General features: G+C 35.2%; 1 protein-coding gene across 1 annotated transcript in view; it reads left to right on the top strand.

Annotated features, from left to right (window-relative positions):
• The first annotated feature begins 9409 nt into the window (after positions 1 to 9409).
• LOC136030557 (uncharacterized) overlaps positions 9410 to 18931 on the top strand; it is a 36720-nt gene continuing 27198 nt past the window's right edge. The window contains exons 1-2 of the mRNA XM_065709613.1: positions 9410 to 9491; positions 14283 to 14427. Of these exons, the coding sequence (XP_065565685.1) occupies positions 14349 to 14427 (79 nt within the window). The 5' untranslated portion in view covers positions 9410 to 9491; positions 14283 to 14348. The remainder of the gene's footprint in view (positions 9492 to 14282; positions 14428 to 18931) is intronic.

Raw genomic sequence — 18931 nt, 5'->3', positions numbered from 1 at the left:
CAGCATCTTCATTGTTGGGGGGCAAGAAGGATCCATATCTGGATAGTCAAGGGGCATGGAGCTTAAAAAATACGTAGTAATTTTCCTGAAAATTATTGGGAGGGGGCAACTGGCTCTCCCCTTGTCATCCTCCCAAACAGCACCCCTTGTCCCACAGATAGATAGATACGTTTTAGATTTACAAAAAAAAATGAAAAATAAAAAAGAACACAATATAAGGCATAAAATTCGAATTATATAGTTAATGCACGCTTTTACACTGTTTTTCATGAGGCACAATAAACTTCTTCATTTTATCTTGAGATCATTGCCGTGAAGGTAAAGTGACCTAAAAAAAGAAAAAGAAAAAAAAAATGGAAAACAGTCAAGGTTTCAAGGTTAAATCCTACGATTCTTGAAGAATACCAGGCCATTCCCCCTGTATTATATCCAAATTGGCTTCACATATCTAGCAAAATTGGCTTCATAGGCCGGTTCCATTTGGCCGATATTACCCAATAGGCTTCATTCATATGGCCAAATCGACTTCATAGACTGGCTTCAATTGACCAACACAGCCAAATTGGCTTTTCCCATGGAGTTGACATTGGAGTATAGCCTAGAAAAAATAAATAGAGCTGAGGATACCATTTCGAAGGTGAGCCAATTTAATTATTGATCTGATTATCGCACGGATTGGGCGAGTAATTTTAAGTAAGATACTAGAACAGTTGCCATGGCTATAAACACCCCAAGTAATGTGAAAAGTATCCCTGGGGATCCTTGTAATAATAAAAAGGTGGTCACCATCAAAAGGGAGCCTTGGATGTGTATCGCATGCAGGGCCGAAAGTAGTAAGTCTAGGCTAACTTACTTATATTCGATGAAAGCCCAATGACGATCTGCTGTGCCTTGCACCAAAGGATCTTCCTTCCAACAACTACTGTGGCTTGTTGACCCTAGGTTCTCTGGTGATCTGGACAGTCTCTGTTCGACCTGCAACCATATTTCTGAGCGGAAGAAAATTAGACCTTTATTCTTCTGTTTTTGTAAGTATCTTCTGCAATTGCCACTCTGGACTCATAATCGGTACATTTCGAGTAGATATGGCGTTTCCGATGTTTCCTCAAAAATGGACCAGCTTGTGAAGAGGTCCCACAAGCGTCAAGAAACTTGTTACTTTATATATATATATATATTATATATATTATGTTACTTTATATATATTATATATATATATATATATATATATATATATATATATATATAATGCCCCTCCTGGCATTCCTTTCCAAGAGTTTTAATGACGCTCAATAATTCCTCTTATAGGCTGAGTGACTCCTTATTTCACTTTTTTTTTGGCACGTCTTTTTTTTGGCACGTCTTCTATTCCAGCGATTGTACTGAAGTCACTGGTGTCCAAACGTGTCCAATAATCTTGCTTCTTCTGTTGTGGCCAGCCAAGTCTCACAGATGTAAAGTAATACAGCTCCAAGATTTGCTATTTTGACTCTAATTTTGTTTGAATGAGATCTCGTGCCAGATCTATATCCATTATAAGACACATTTCAGCTACACCACCTGGCGTTACATTTTCTGCTGGAACTTTTTCATTTGACCATCTACTGCGACATCAAGGACTTTCTATATTTTCTGCTGATCCATATTTGAGACTAATTTACCAGAAGAATATTTGTGGAGAGCCATAAAGTTTGTTAGGAACTGCTACTATTCTACAGGCTATGTAGAATACTGCAACTGCAACGTTGTATATATATATATATATATATACAATAATACATATATATATATATATATATATATATATATATATATATATATATATATATATATATATATATATAAGGCACGAGATCTCCACCCCAACACCTAGTTGGTGGGGGCGCTTCGCACCCCCCCCCAAGCCCCCCCGCGCGCGCAAGTCGTTACGCGCCATATTAGTTACGCGCCATTGTAGTTGTGTCCCTCTGTCCCACCTGTGAATATATATATATATATATATATATATATATATATATTTTAACTGCGTAAAACTTGCGAATGTACAACATTCTTGGCTGTCCCATTGTCTGTGCATATAAATAGATTGTCAGGTTTACCGACTCTTGAACATGCAACATATAATTGTCCATGGGAAAAACAATCTGTATTCAGATCTATACCTCATTATTCTAATGATTGCCCTTGAGCTTTGTTGATGGTGATTGCTAATTGAACATTCCCTGTGTCCCTGTCGTCATTTATATATCCCCCGTGCCCCCCCGGCGTCCCCGTTATTGTTGTTTCCCTGTGTCCCGGTCGTCATTTGTGTCCCGGTGTCCCAGTCTGTAATTTCTCTTTGAGTGTCGCGGTCGTCATTTATATTCCCTGTTTCCCGGTGTCACTTCCCTATGTCCCGGTGTCCCGGTCGTCATTTGTGTCCCGATGTCCCGGTCTGTAATTTCGTCAGTCGAAAACATGACGTCAGTCGATACACAAACATGACGTCACTCGACACACACACACACAGACAACTTATTTATATATATATATATATATATATATATATATATATATATATATATATATATATATATATATATATATATATTATATAGCATATATAGCAACACGAGGCTCTAGACCTCTAGTGCTTAACGCTTTTATTATTAATGTCACAAAAAATGGTACGTGTGCCTTAGAGAGAGACAGAGAAAAAACGGTTTATTAAACAACTTTCGTAGCTCTTGGCTAATTTGCAGTTGCAAAAACGTTAAAAACAAAAGTTATGCACTGTTAAACATTAACGTAAAAAAGGCACAAACGAATTACAATATCGGCTTGTCTGTGCACGTATAAGAATCAATTTGGACTTTTTTCTCGCTCTGCTGTCAGGCAGATAATTAGTCAGGCAGTCTGCAGGTAAGATGTCTTGATAGACTGGGTCTAAAAGCTATATGAATTTCAATTGTCGTTTGATTACATTACACATTTTAGTTGTTATTATATTGAGCTAGTGGTTTTATTCAGCGATTGATTGATTGAATGATTCAAAATCATTCAGATGTAAAACTAACAGCCAGTACAAATATAAAGGCTACCCATCGGAGTCGGCATTCATTTAATTATGGAAGAGAACCAGGAGACTTTTACTGAAACAAATGCATAAAAAAACACCTTTTTTGACTGTTACAGAACTACTTGTTGATAAGATCCAAGTAGTCCATCATTGAGGCAAGTTCCTTTTCGATCGATAAAATAGCTGAACTGTACAATCTGTTTTGATCCCAATAACAGTCTGCACAGTTTTGTAGATATATTAACAAGTTTACTGCAGATATTATTGCTGCAGATAATGCAGAAGTATTGTCTTGCAGACGGTTGACAAATCCTCGTAGTCCACGTTGAGGCAAGCTTCTTAGCCTGAAGTCCCTGATATTCTTCTAATATGTTTCTCTGGCACTCAGTCCTAATAAACTGTACCAAAGTAAGATAAAAATATAATACTTTAGGAACAAATTTGCGCTGTATATTAGCACATTGAGGGGGGTAGGGGTAAGGTATCGCGGGTCTGCATGCCTAATGTGTTAGGTACAATTATTCTGCATATCATGTAGTAAGACATGTTTTCTGACTTCACACTGTACAAATAGTTTACCACCATAATTTACGAATATACAGCCCAAATTCATTGTTTTCCTTCTATGCTGTCACTTTTCTTTGTCTTGCCTCCCGGTGAAAGAAACTAACGAAAAAAAATCGGTTCTAAAATGCGTCAATGAATGAAAAAGTTGAGCGGTAGGGCGTTTATCATAAAAATACTCATGTTTTTAAAACAAAAGTAAAGGCCATTTTAAACTTAAGGTCAGCAGAAATAAATCTATAATAATTTAAACTCAAAATGACCAGAAATTACTATTAAAAAATAAATCAAAAACCCAAAACGAACAGAATTTAAATTAGACAATCATAGCAAGCCAACATGTAACATGTATCATATGATGAATCAATAAGTCTTAAAACAAGTAAAACTTAAAATGAATCTGCAAGTCAAGCTTGAAGCGAACAAAAATTACTACATACAAGAGTTTGGGTACTACCCCCTTCCCTAACAGTATAAGTATACAGCCTATTGCGTCATTGGCGCTTTACTGAAAAGAATTGTATTACAACTGTTTTCTTTTGTACTTATTATAACATTGAAAATGAAATAAAATAAAATGAAAATAAAATTTCACCAATTTCACCGCTTTCACCAATTAATATCAATATATGTCAAGTGTTCACTTGAGTTTTATTATTTCTTTCCAAGACTGTCCAAGATACATACAGTTTTTACTACAAACAAGAATCTGGTGACTGCCCGTTTCCCTAACTGTAAAAGTGTAAAGCCTACTGTGTATTTGGCACTTCACTAAAACGAATTATATTCGTTTTATTAATGCAAACATTTTCTTTTATACAATAAAATAAAATAAAATATAGTGAAAATAAAATAAAAATTGCAGCGAAATAAAATCTTGAGCTGTTGAGCTTTCAACAATTAATATTATTATATATCAAATATTCAGATTAATTTTATTAGTTCTTTGCGAGACTGTTCAACATACATACAGTTTTCAGTGAAGTGACAGTAACGCAATAGGCCTTATACTTTTACCGTCAGGGAAGGGGGTAGTAGCCAAACTCTTCGTTTTAGTGATTTGTGTTCACTTTAAGCTTGATTTGTGCATTCAATTTAACTTTTTCTCGTTTTATAATTTATTTAATCATTTATATTAGTACCTGTTTATGTTTGTTTGCCATGATTGTTCATTTATTTTGGGTTCGCTTTGGGTTTCATTTATTTTTTAATTCGTTAGTTTCTGGTCGTTTTGATTTTAAATTATTAAAGATTCTTATTTCTGTTGATCTTAACTTTAATATTTTCTTTACTTTTTTTCTAAAAAACTTTATTTTTGGGAACTCCTCTAATTAATATCTGTTCATTTTTATTGAAAAGTTTCAACTTTTTCAAAATCCACTATTTCAAAATCATTTTTTTTTTCAATACCATCGAAGTATTCCTTAAAGTATCATCAAAGTATCAAAACTACTATCAAAGTAACAATATCAAAGTAAAAAAGTGTCAAAGTGAACAAAGTATCAAAGTAACAATAAGCAACTTGCATAACTTACACCTTTGCTCCGTAAATCATACTTTTGTTCCCTAAACCCGTAAGTCCAAGTAGGTCTATCAAAGTAAAGAAAATATGAAAGTAACAATAAGCAGCTTGAACAACACACATCCCTTTCCTAGGGGACTGGGAGGGGGTTTAACCCTGGAAGCCTAGTTATTTGCCATTTTGACTATTCTAAACAACATGACTATCTCAAAGTTTGACTGGATACCTTTGAGGAAGAGAAGGAGGTTCTGGTTGCCCTTTGGTCGCTTTTGACTCCTCTAGATCTTCTCAAAAAAGAATTATAAATTTCACTTTCCAACTGATGAGCACCCTCCAAAGTAAACTCGGCCACGCCTTCCACAGAAACCTTATATGTTAACAATGAGCAACTTTCAATAGTTACAAAACCTTGCTCCTGGGGCTAGGAGGGATTTTCTAACCCCTTAGTTACAGTTATGTGAATTTTGGACAATTTTCAACAAAATAGCTATTTCAAGATTTAATCCGAACCAATCCGATGTATTTGAGTAAAAAAGCTCACAAGAGGTGGGGAGGGACTGGTTACCCTTTGATCACTTTCAACTCGGATAAAGGGAAAAAAATTCGATTTCCAGTCGAATGAGCCTCCTCCAGAGGTTATACGACCCCCTTCAAACCTTGGTTGAGGGGGATTTTAAACCTAGAACCATAGCTATTTGAAATTTGGACTATTTTTAACAAAATGGCCATCTCAAAATTTCAGTCCGATACATTTTGAAAAAAAGGCCGTGGTGGGTAGTTGCCCTCCGATCACTTCAGACTCTTAAAAAGGAACTAGAACTTTCAATTTTCAATAAAATAAGCTTCCTTCAAAGTTTATACGACCACCACTTCAATAAAAACATGACTAGCTCCTGAGTCATAACTTACCATCCATGTCCCAGGCTTGGGGGATTGGGTCAATCCCAAAAGCATTTTATATGATCTTTGGACAAAGTGGCTTTCTCAAAAGTTAGATTGGATTCGTTTGGGGAAAAGAGGGCTTAGGGGGAGCTATTTGCCCTCCGATTACTTTCAACTCTTTAAAAAGGAAATTTTCAATCAAGTGAGCCTCCTATAAAGTTTAATTGACCACTTTTCCCATAAAAATCTTAAATGCCCAGGGGTATAACTTAAAAATATTGTTCCAGGGCTCTGGGGGCTTACCAGCCCCGAAGGTATGACTATATAATCTTTGGACTTATTTGAACACAATGGCTATCTTAAATTTTTGATTGGATGTATTTGAGGGAAAAAGGACATTGAGGGCCAGTTGCCCTCTGATTAATTTTGTCTTTCAAAATGAGGAACTATAACTTTCAATTTCCAATCAAATGAGTCTTTTCAAAGTTTGGGCCTATACGACCATTCCTTTCCATAAAACGTTATATGCTTTTGGGGAGTAACTTGCAGCCCTTGACTCCGGGGTTCGTGGGTTGGAGTCAACCCCAAAGGCATTGTTATATGATCCATAGACTATTTTGGACAAAATGACTATTTAAAAATTATGAACGAATTTATTTGGGGAAAAAGTGGCGGGGGAGACTAGTTCTGATCGCTATTGACTCTTAAAATGGCATCAATTTCTAATCGAATGAGCTCCCTCCCAATTTTATGTGACCCCCCCTTCCATAAGAAGCTTATATGACCCCGGGGCATAACTTAAAACGCTTGCCGTTTTATGTGGTCTTTACTAAATGGTCTTTAATGGTCTTTACCATAACTGTAAATCGTCTTTACTATAGACAACGTTACAGTGTTGCCTCTTAAATAGAGTGAATGTTTCTAGTGGGTTCTATGCGTATCCTTCAGAGTAGGAGGAGGGGATTAAATAAAACAATCCACTTTTGTTATTAACATAAGAAAGCATATAAGATTATATTAAATAGTTTTCAGAATTTTTGGTAATTATTTTTTACAGGCAAGTAGTACGGAACAAGATGTTACTCTAAGAGCTCAAGGCTCAGATGTTACTCTAAGAGCTATTAAGGGCTAAAAGCAAAATTTATGAAGGAAGCGACTTGTATATCTGGAAGAAGCACGAGAAGACGCAGCGAGTGGTGTGTTCCCTTGAATTCTATCTATGTAATGAAAAAAACCCTCAAAGTTTACCATCCCTTGGACCACCGATAAAATAGACTAAAAGATTTTTGCACACCATTAAAAATTGAGATACAACTTTTTGTTTTGAGAGCAACGATACCGTTATTAAGAATACATTTTGGTAACTGTTGTGAAGTAGAAAGTATATATGCTATGTTGTTTTGAAGGATTAACCGAGGATGAAACCAATATTGGATTTTTTTTTGTAATCGAGTGTTTTGTACTGACGATTTATTCCTAAAAATTCAGGAACCATAAGGAGATTTGATACTTTAAAGGCTCACTCTATCGCATCAAATATAGTCGTAGGCTTTTCTACTTTGTGTGGCCCAACAATTTAGATCCGAACAAACGACAGAAGATTAAATGTTAACATATACCTCCCAGGAAATCTTAAAAAAAAGATTCTCTTTAAATGCTGAGTAGAGACTTTTAGTTTTAATTTAACTCAAAATGTTAGAGGGAGTAAATTTTATTTTTGGGTCAAACAGAGCAGACTTTTCTTTTTAAGTATCAGGAACGGGGCGGTCCCTATAAATGTTCTAGCATACCTGCTAGAAAAACGATAAAATCAGCTAAAAATACATACAATTCGACCAATTTGGCAGCTTTGATAGTTCCTTGTGGTGCTACCCGGTTTCATTGAAAACTTAGCCGACACAGGGGCGTAACAATTCATTGCCTTTTCAGTCTTTTTTCATAATCAAACCATGAATTCTTAATAGCCTTCGATGATGGCTAGTCCTGTGGACAAATTCACTGAAAGGGCCCTTTGTCTTTGAGACGGTTAGCCGACGCTTAAGCTAACAAAATGATTTTAAGTTATCGAAGCCTTTTAAAATGGATACTGTTGTTTATACTACTTCTAACATGTTATTTTGTCATACCTCTTGATGACATATCTATGCATACTTCACAGCAAAATTGTTCCTATTTTTTTCATTGTCTTATAGTTCCCATTCCGTTCAACATTGGTTGCAATTTCTTCAAGAAAGTATACCTAATTTAGAGAATAGTAATAATGTTTCTGTAAATTAAGCAAAAATAAAAAGCATAGTGACTGTTTTTGTTTTTTTTTTGAAAATCGGATGTTTTACACTGAAGTTTGCTCTTTTAAGAATTTGGGAAAGTTGAAAATATGCTCCCAGTGAAACAAACGATTTTTCGAAAATTGAGCTCCACCTAACGGACAAGATACTTAAGTCATTGGATTCATTGGTCTCAGATCCACCCATTCACTAAGCCGGAATTTTGTTATCACCTAAACTTTTCTTTTGGGGAAGGACCTAAACTTGCTTAAAACACAAGAAAATTACCCTTTTTTCTAGGATTGGTTTACCGATTTTCAAGTAATTTTAATCTAAAAAATTATTTATAGTTTATATGTGAAAGTTGCAGAAGAGCAGAAAAACACATAATAAAATTGCAGAAAACCTAATTTATACTAATTAATCACAATATCTCAAAAGTATATATCTTATTCTTATCCCACCTCTTAACGTCATGTTCATAATACCTATTTTATATCAATTTTTTTCTGAGCCATGGTTTTTAGAAGTTGAGAGGCTTTTTGTATCTGTAGAGTGTAGCTTAAACTATTTTTTGATTAGGATTCCACATCGGTGTGTAAGTTTAGCAATTTGAAGCATTAAAAATTCAAGCTTTTTGATCTTTTTGTTTCTAATGCCGAGTCGGTGGGAGCCTTTGGACAATACAAAATAAATAACTAGATAAATAAAATCAAATATGTAGAAACTAAATAAAATTTAAACTGCCGATTTTTTCAAACTTGCCTAACCGGCATATTCCGCTATTTTCATTCTTCCATATTTCATTGATGTTTCTGGTTGTTTTTCTTATCGCTTTATCGATAAAACGGCAAATAAAAACTGGGCTTAGCTTAATTTAGCCTCTCGATTGGTCTACCTGTTTAATGTTTAAGCATTCCATTCTATTCGACACTGAATCCATTTTCATAAGACAGTCTATTTTATTAATACAATAGTAATAGATTTATAAAGTGATACCGTGACTATATCTTGTTGTATATCAATAGAGAATGTTTGAGTTGCACGAAATCTGATTGATCAATAATAATTGCCAGGTTCAGTGAAAAAGTTGCTGCAGCCCAAGCTTAGTTTTATTTCTAGTTAGAAGAAGCGAAGTGAACTTCCCCGGAGAACATCTAACTGGCTTAGGACTTTATGTTTGGCAAATTGATGTGAGGTAATTTCAAATTTATTGGATGAGATAAATTGAAAAAGGGTCGTGACTGTGGGAGATTAGTAATAGCACTGCTTTAGAGATAGAGGATTTCTATTTTCTATAGAGAAGGGGATAGATACCCTTAATCAGATTGTTTAATATGGTTGTTCTTGTGAGTGTGCCTGTGGAGACAGAGTGGACGGATCTCTACTTAGTTGGTGCTATGGGACCCCAGTTCCAATTCCAGAAGCCGTAGGGCCGACACAAAGACCTTTATAAAGAAGCGTTGTTAATTCATAGATTAGACTAGAAAACCTAAAGTGTGTACGCCCTTTGAAAGACTAGAGAAAGTAATATACGCCCTTTGTACTAAACATGACCATACATTCTAGGGGTATATCAGATAATTTTTGAGGAGAATGGTCTGACACCCCCGAAAATGTAGTTTAAATCTCCACTCCAAGCAAACAGTCTTCTGGCAAAAAATACGAGTATCCACATTTTTGTGGATAGGAGCTTAAAAATTTTTCAGTGGGGTTTTCTGATACGCTGAATGTGATGGTGTGATTTTCTTTAAGATTGTATGACTTTTAGGGGTTTTTTCCCCTATTTTCTAAAATAAGACAAATTTTCTCAGGCTCGTAACTTTCGGATGGGTAAGATTAAACTTGATGAAACTTATACATTTAAAATCAGCATTAAAATGCGATTCTTTTGATTTAGCTATTGGTATAAAAATTCCATTTTTTAGAGTTTTGGTTACTATTGAGCCGGGTCGCTCCTTACAGTTCGTTACCACGAACTGTTTGATATATACATATGTGATGATATTATAATTCCGTAATATAACTATAGAAAAATATTATAATTCTAGACCAAAATATTATAATTGACAAACTATAGACCAAAATATTGCAATTCTAAAGCTTTTTATATTTCTTAGCGAGGTAGTTGAATTTCCTGCAATTTTTTTGCGTTTTGCAAAAAATGCGATTTGCATTTGACAATACTTAGCAGAACTTTCGGTTTTTGAAATGTTGTTTATGTGGTGCAAAACTTTTTAGTCTATTGCACTTGCTGATTCCATGGAAGGCTCTTCCCTTGCGATATAATATGCTGAGTCGATACTAAGTCAATGCTGAGTAGAAAATTCCGTCGATAGAGAAAATTGAGCTGCAATTTTGTCAATGGCCAATTTAAATTAGAAAATTCAACCAAAGCACGTTGTAAAACCATTATTAAACGAAAACTGTTTTCAAAACACAAACAACCAGCAGTGGCAATAGGTACGTTTGTAAAAGCAAAAAACTTACATTTAGAAAATTGCGTTTGGAACGTAAACACACATCTTTCATTAGTAAAGGATGTGTTAGCATTTATCCCTCTATAGTTTTCAATGCATCCTTATCCCTTAGAATACCAGTCCCAACGCCTTTAAAAACTTCTTCAAGACGCAAGTGTATGTTACGTAAGAGGTTTGTTTACTATTGCACGTTACGTAATTGGGAACACACACGTGGGTGATGCGTAACGACAATGCACACATGGGATGTGATGAAATCTTGCGTGACTTTACAGTCCCAAAAACAAAAAGGAGCTTGCGGCTTACTTGCAATCCTGCCTTGATAAGTTTCGACTTGCATATGCGGCTCCTGCCTTTATTGTTGGAGGCGACCTTAACCAGACCAACAAACAGTGGCTATCGAATGCGCTTGATATGATATAAGTAGTGAACATCCTCACCCATCAAAGTGGCAGTACCTCGTACCTGATATTTACCAATGTCAGTGAAATTCACCTTCCTCCCCTCTCAATAGGTACATTGCAAACTGACGATCAGTTTGTAATCCTCTTACAAGTGAAGAACAACATGCCGAAGCCGAAAAGAATCAAGGTGACAGTTTCTCCACTGAACCGGGACTCTGTATTTGCCTTTGTCGGTGGATTGGTTATTAATTATTCATTCGAAGAAATATACTCAATCACAGAGTTAAACCTTAAGGTTGAAACATTCAACTCCCTGCTTATCGAAAAGTAACATGATTTTTTCTCGAATAAAGTATTGCCATTTTTTAATTTCACAACCCGTGGATCACGAAAGGCTTGAAACGATTAATCAAATTCAGATTCCGACTACATAGTTCAGGGTATACTTCAGCTGCGAAAAAGTTATGGAACCACATTCTCAGTGTCAGTAGACATGTAAAGAAGAAGTATGTTATTGAGAAAATTGCCCCCTACTTCACAGTGATTTGCATAAGTGGCATTCGGCAGTCAAACAGATGGGCAGAAAATCTGTTAGCAGTGAGCTACGGATGCTGAGAACAGATGGGACTTTGATATCAGCAAAGAAGTCAACTCTCACTTTACCAAAATTTGCACTATGTATTCATCATTGAGCGAAGTTGAGTTGAATACTCTAATAGGTGACTGTGAATGTGATGAAATCAAGCAAGTTTCTGAGTGCAAAGCTTGCAGGATGACACCAAAATGCAAAATAACTGTGCTTCCCATCCTAGCGAGTTGTCAGTAAATATTTTTGCAAAAACTCGGTCATTAATCAGTGCTTTAATGACCAGTCATTCCCCCAGCCTTGGAAACAAGCTTATGTACGTGTTGGTCCAAAGTTGAAGAATCCCGAAACTGTGATCAGTTAAGACCCATTTCAATCACGCCGAACCTTGCCTAAGTCACTGAGTTCTTTATTTACCATGAACTTTATCGCAAGTCGCAGATTCACTTGACCCATACAATATGGTTGCTTAAAAGGATTTAGTACCACAATATATTTAACTAGATTTTATCAATTGATCGTTCAATGGATCAAATTCGGAGATGCTTTTGTTGATTTGTTGCTCATTGATTACAGGAAAGTGTTTAATTTGATTAAGCACCTCGTGGCTGCTACGCGCGCACGTAAAAGAATGCGCACACATAAACATATCTTACCGCTTGTTATTAATTTCCTACGTTCCAAGTACCCGTGAGTCTACGCCCACTTTCTCGGTGATCTCGACTCTGACTGGGAAGTGATTACATGCGTACAGTAGTGATTGCAAGGCACCAAATAGACCCCTCTACTTTTTTTGCTTTAATTATTTATGTTATGGACAACACGGATAACCGATTAAAACACGTAAACAATCTATCTGCGCTTTTTGAATTCACAGTATATACAACCCAAGCTATGCCCCAATTCCGCCCTGCTCTCTTAACGAAATTCAAAGGAGAATGTAGCGCCAATAGTTTGCAGACCAACGAAAGCAAAACCAAAATCGTAAGATTTAATCCGCTGAAACAAGATCTTGTTTGCTCAACTCCCTGGTTTTTGCTTGTATCGTCAGCTACATTCCTGGGAGTTAATCTCAGGGTCGATTGCTCATTTAGAGCTCATTTTAAATGGTTATTCCAGAAAAGCAACTGTTTCTTCCATTTCAATGTGCCGCTTGCGTGTCCAAGTAAATCAGATGAAAATGGCATATCTTATATACACACGTCCCATATTAAAATGTACATGCCCCGTTCTGGGGCGTCAAATTCATAACATTGAATATCAAAGTGATGATGTTGAAGGAGCCAAAAAAAGAGCAGCTAAAATCATCCTTGAAGAAACATTTGTAAGTTATAAGTTTGCTCTTGAGTCTTTAAAGATTGAAACTCTTACAGATCTCAGATTTTAGTTGATAATGCGTTTCGGGCAAAAACAAGTTCTCGTGAAGCCTTCAGAAGAAAATTACATATTTATAGGGTTCTAAGAACCACTCCAACAGAAACACACAGGTCAAAATGCAATTTAAATAGCGTTGGAAGACCACACTGCCTTTCCATAGGGAAATTTTTCCAAAACAGTGGAATTCAATTCAGTGGATATTTTACCCCTATTTCCAAGGGCTGTCTTTAGCACAGCACCAGAAAAAAAAATATATATATGTATATAAAAACTTATATTAAAATACGGAAATTAAAACTAATTTTTTTTAAAACTTTTTAAAGCAGTCCTAGCATCTTTACTTCCACGAAGTTCAACCAGGACTGATAAATAAAATGATATGAGATGATAAATTCATTAAAAAAAAGCACAAAATAATATAATACAAGTTTTCAAAGCTAATCTTGCTTTTTTGGCAGCTTGTCTCAAAGGCCTTTTTGTAACTGTGTCAGTACTATTATAAATTAGTTTAGTAAAATATTTAGATAGATCATTTTAATTCACTCTGAGTATAAAGAATTTAGTGAATGCTCCCCCAAGCCCCTATTCAAAGAAATATTAAAAATTTAGTTTTAATTTAATATAAACAATTTGGTTTTAATTTTCACATTTTAATGTAAGTTTTTTCTGGTGTTGTGCTGAAGACGGCCCTTGGCAATAGGGGCGAAACATCCACTGAATTGAATTCCACTGTCTTGGAAAAATTTCCCTATTGTTTTGTAAGATGTGTTTGTCCAAAATGTAATTTCTTAGGGCTTTATAAATGCAGGCTGGAGACCACCATTGGAGGATTTTCAACTATCTAAATTCCAGTGGGACAGTTTGCACTTCCTTCTTTCGCCGCTTTTCAGGGTTTTCAAGCTCTTTTTTAGAAATTTCCATAAATTAGTATCCACAGTAAACTTTTGTTATTTAGAATTAGCCAAATTATTAATTATTATTCTAATTCAACTTTTAAGGACAAGTTTTTTGGCTATTACTGTGCGCATGTTTTGTGTGTATTTTTTTTTTATATTTATTAATTCTTGTATACCTAGTTTGTATATCTAGGTGTATACCTAGTTTGTGTATTATGTGTCAAATGGTTTTTTGTCTCTTTTCAGATTGACAGATTTAATATACGTTCAAGTCATGAATCAGTTTCTAGAGGGAGAAAGTATTAATGGGAAATGGGCTGTACATCGTCAAAAGTGAGAGCAATCGATATAAAAACAGACGAGGAACCATCAGAAACCAATGGAGCTAAAGGTAAACTTATCAGACAAATTTATCAACAAAACAATATTTATAACATCGTTCAGCAGTCATCTGCGAAGTACATATCTTTGTTCACAGCCTTTAAAATAAATTATATATTGAAAACTTCGCATTTAAATACGCCAAAAAAAGCTTAATCTAATTCATTTTTAACTTCCCACTCTATCCCTGGAGAATTCCTGGAACAACCTATAGATAGATAGATAGATAAGTATATTTCAAAAGCCCATGGGCTAAGTACACACAAAAATATAAATAAATAACAAGCAAGCAAGGAAATTAAACAATAGTGCAAATTACAAACACGCACAGAACCAGAATACAACGTGAAAATACCTAATCTACCGACATAAGAAATTAGTCATATAAACTTTTTTTTGTTACTAAGGATTTATCTTTATACACTCCCACTCGAAATATTGTGGCTGGGTTACTATTTTGCAGAATACCAGGAAGAAAACATGTGACTGTATTTATGCATACATGCATGTTTGTTTCAGAAATCGGACATATCACGGCGTCATGAACGGAAGTCGTCAGCACTTCCGTTCATCAATTGATTAATTTTCTAATAGCGTATCAAAGCACAGCAATGGTATATAAATTCGTCATTGCGCAAATGCGGGCAAAGGATAAATGCACTACACACGATGGGTCCCAGGACTCTTCATGGCAAACATAGGAATATGCATGACTTTCATATGACCAAAATATTTCCCAAAAGTATTCAGGTGAATATCATGAACATCGTAAACAAAAATAGCTGATTGAACACTTTACTTTTGGTTTATGTGGTAATCCCAGCTGTGCTTCATCTATACTCCTAAAGTCTTGTGTATTTTAAAAGCCTAGTAGCTATATACACAAAAAACTGTACACAACAAGTAAATCACCCAAAAACAAATTAAAAGCACAAAGAAACAGAATAGAAGTAAAAAATGCCTCAAATAGAAACATATTAACTTAATCGAATAAACTTTTGCTTTTTTTCAAAACATTTATTAATCTATACAACAAGTGGAGTTATTGTTGTTGGGTTTTTGCTTTGAAGAATATTGGGAAGCAGCGAATTAATCCAATGCCAATAACAAACAGCGACGAAGACCACACTGCCTTTCCAAATCAAATAAACACAACTTAGAAACAATAGAAATTTTTTTCCAAGGACCAAGACCTGGTTGAACTTTGTTGAAGTAAGGATGCTAAGGCTGCTTTAAAAAGTTTTTTTTCATACATTTTTAATTTTAATTTTCACAATTTAATGTAAGTTCATACATAAACAATGGGATATTCAATTTTGGAATTTTCTGCGCATTTTTTTTTTTGTGGGATACCATAGACTGAATTAATTGGTATCTTTGGAAACATGTCTTAGCTTCACTACTCTTGTCTCAGTAGTGGTCCTAATCTATAGCTTCCTTCTGTGTAAGGGCTGGCGGTGCCAGCGTATGTGCGAATGTGCCATCAGTACCACTACTGGTCTCTTTTAGAGTGTGATATCAGGTTCAAGTGGTCAACAGTCTCTCGTAGACTATTCTGCTCCCAATATTTTTAAATCTAATGGGTTACTAGGGTCAGTCCTGAAGCCACTAATGTAAGTTTTCTGGCAGTATGGTGTCACAATCAACTCTAACGCGCAAAATATTCTACGTGCTCTGCCCTTGCTGATTTCCAATAAACAGAGTAGGGATAAAACAGGCATGCTTTCTACGGTATGTATGTACCACACTAATTGGCCCGAGATGCCACTTTAAAGTCCATAGTTATCAAGCTCAAAAATCATCTGAAAAACACCTCTCTCCACCAGGAATGATACCTCAAATAATATAGGATCGTCCTGGTAATCTCGGTATCGTCCAGGTAGCCTAGTTCAACTCTAAGCTAGTAAAAAGATTTTAAAAGTAGAAAGAATAGATTAATTCTTTTCAAAACAGATTTCATAAAAAAAAACTAAAAAAGTAACTCTTGTCATCGAGATAAAAGTAAAAACCACCCAAGGTATGACACACGGGGACGAGCCAATCCTAGCCCTGACATGGTTGATACAAAGCAATACGTCCTCTCCAATGAGTCTTCTTTCCACCCTCGACAATCTTTCCCCAAATATGACGGCCCAAAATACATTTTATCAGGGATGAATCATCCTAACTCCATATTTATTATCCAACTAGTTAGCCCGTCTACTAGAAAATATATTGCGCTAATAGGGAAACCAAAAATTACAAAGTAAAAAAGGAAAGTAAAATTATGGAGGAAACGTTAAGTCCCTGAGTGGGAATAATTTAGTTTAGCAAAAGAAACGAAAAAGGACAATAATCTGATACTTAGGGCCAAGGGCCATTAATATTGCTAAATAAATGAACTTAGAAACTTCATCTAAGAAAATGGGATAGTCAAATCATTTTTATGATCCGAAATCATTTTGTTTTTTCACTTGTTCATTTCTTTTTATTAAGTCATTTTTTACCTCATAGGGATTTTCAAAATTAAACAAATTTCTTATGCTGTATTATGGGTTTTGTGAGATTCATTTTTGCAAGAAAATTTCTGCACTTGAGTTTTTTTTACCTGTTTAGGACATATTAGACTGGAGGCCACTAAATGTAACCAAAAATCGTATCTCTGGTCTACGGGAAAATCCTTCCCCAAGATCTTCTAAACTGAGGATACATCACGAAAGCTCACCGAAGGTGTTTTGGGTCTCAAGGTAAATTGGTCTCGTTGGGTCCGAGGTCTACTGAGACCCAATTGACTGAGACCACTTGACCCCTGTTCAATAAAATAGAAATATACTGGGACAAAAAGAAAATCAAATCAAGATTGTGCTAGCCACTTTTATCTTTGAAAAGTTTTTCAATTTTTTTTTTTTAATTAGGATTTTTGGAGTGGGCAGGCCCTGATTCCCCTCTTGGTAAGTTCCTGGTATATGGGCAAAAATTATATGGCCGTCTATATGCCCCGTCTTCAGCATAACAACAGATTATATATATATATATATATATATATATATATATATATATATATATATATATATATATATATATATATATATATATATATATATATATATATATATATATATATATATATATATATGTACCTTTTTCGTTTCTTTTGCTAAACTAAAGTATTCCCACTCAGGGACTTAACGTTTCCTCCATAATTTAACTTTCCTTTTTTTACTTTGTAATTTTTGGTTTCCCTTTTAGCAAATTATATTTTCTAGTAGACGGGCTAACTAATTAGTTAGATAATAAATATGGGGTTAGGATTATTGATCCCTGATAAAATGTATTTTGGACCGTCATATTTGGGGAAAGATTGTCGAGGGTGGAAAGAAGACTCAATGGAGAGGACGTATTGCTTTGTATCAACCATGTCAGGGCTAGGATTGGCTCGTCCCGTGTGTCATACCTTGGGTGGTTTTTACTTTTATCTCCATGACAAGAGTTACTTTTTTAGTCTTTTTATGAAATCTGTTTTGAAAAGACGTAAGCTATTCTTTCTACTTTTAAAATTTACCTGGATGATACCGAGATTACCAGGACGATCTTATATTATTTGAGGTATCATTCCTGGTGGAGAGAAGAGTTTTTCAGATGATTTTTGAGCTTGATGACTATGGCCTTTAAAGTGGCATCTTGGGCCAATTAGTGTGGCAAATACATACCGTAGAAAGCATGCCTGTTTTATCCCTACTGTTTATTGGAAATCAGCAAGGGCAGAGCACGTAGAATGTTTTACGTGTTAGAGTTGATTGTGATACCATACTGCCAGAAAATTTACATTAGTGGCTTCAGGACTGACCCTGGTAACCCATTAGATTTAAAAATATTGGGAGCAGAATAGTCGACGAGAGACTGTGGACCACTTGAACCTGATATCATACTCTAAAAGAGACCAGTAGTGGCACCGATGGCACATTACCACATACGCTGGCACCGCCAGCCCCTACACAGAAGGAAGCTATAGACTAGGACCACTACTGAGACAAGAGTAGTGAAGCTAAGACATGTTTCCAAAGATACGAATTAATTCAGTCTATGGTAGCCCACAAAAAAAAAAAAAATGCGCAGAAAATTCCAAAATTAAATATCCCATTGGTAATTGAAAATTTGACGAGCTTAACCCTACCTAGACAGGACACATTGTATAATCAAAGGTACCTTTGATGAATGGTCGTTTATGCATAGCTTACCGAAATAAAATAATAATAGAGAAAAACAGATAAATCGACCTTCTTCACAAGAATAATCGAACAGTTTTGAGAATAGGTAAATAAAAAGAAACAAAAGTTGAGTTATTTATGAATTATATCCAAGGATGGGTTGAAATTTTAGTAATGGAATCACTCCGTATTAGAAAATAAAATGGGATGTAAGAACAGATAAAAGAAAATATATGTTGGATTATACTTCGAGTAGATTTAGTGGACTTAGAAATAATCTTCACGATTAGTGGCTATGAGATCATTGATATGCCCAATTAGCGAAAT

The sequence above is a fragment of the Artemia franciscana genome, chromosome 8 (genome assembly GCF_032884065.1).
Source record: "Artemia franciscana chromosome 8, ASM3288406v1, whole genome shotgun sequence".
In the NCBI taxonomy this organism is placed as follows: Eukaryota; Metazoa; Arthropoda; class Branchiopoda; order Anostraca; family Artemiidae; genus Artemia; species Artemia franciscana.
The sequence above is the reverse complement of the archived record's forward strand: the minus strand, read 5'-3'. Positions and strand labels throughout refer to the sequence as shown.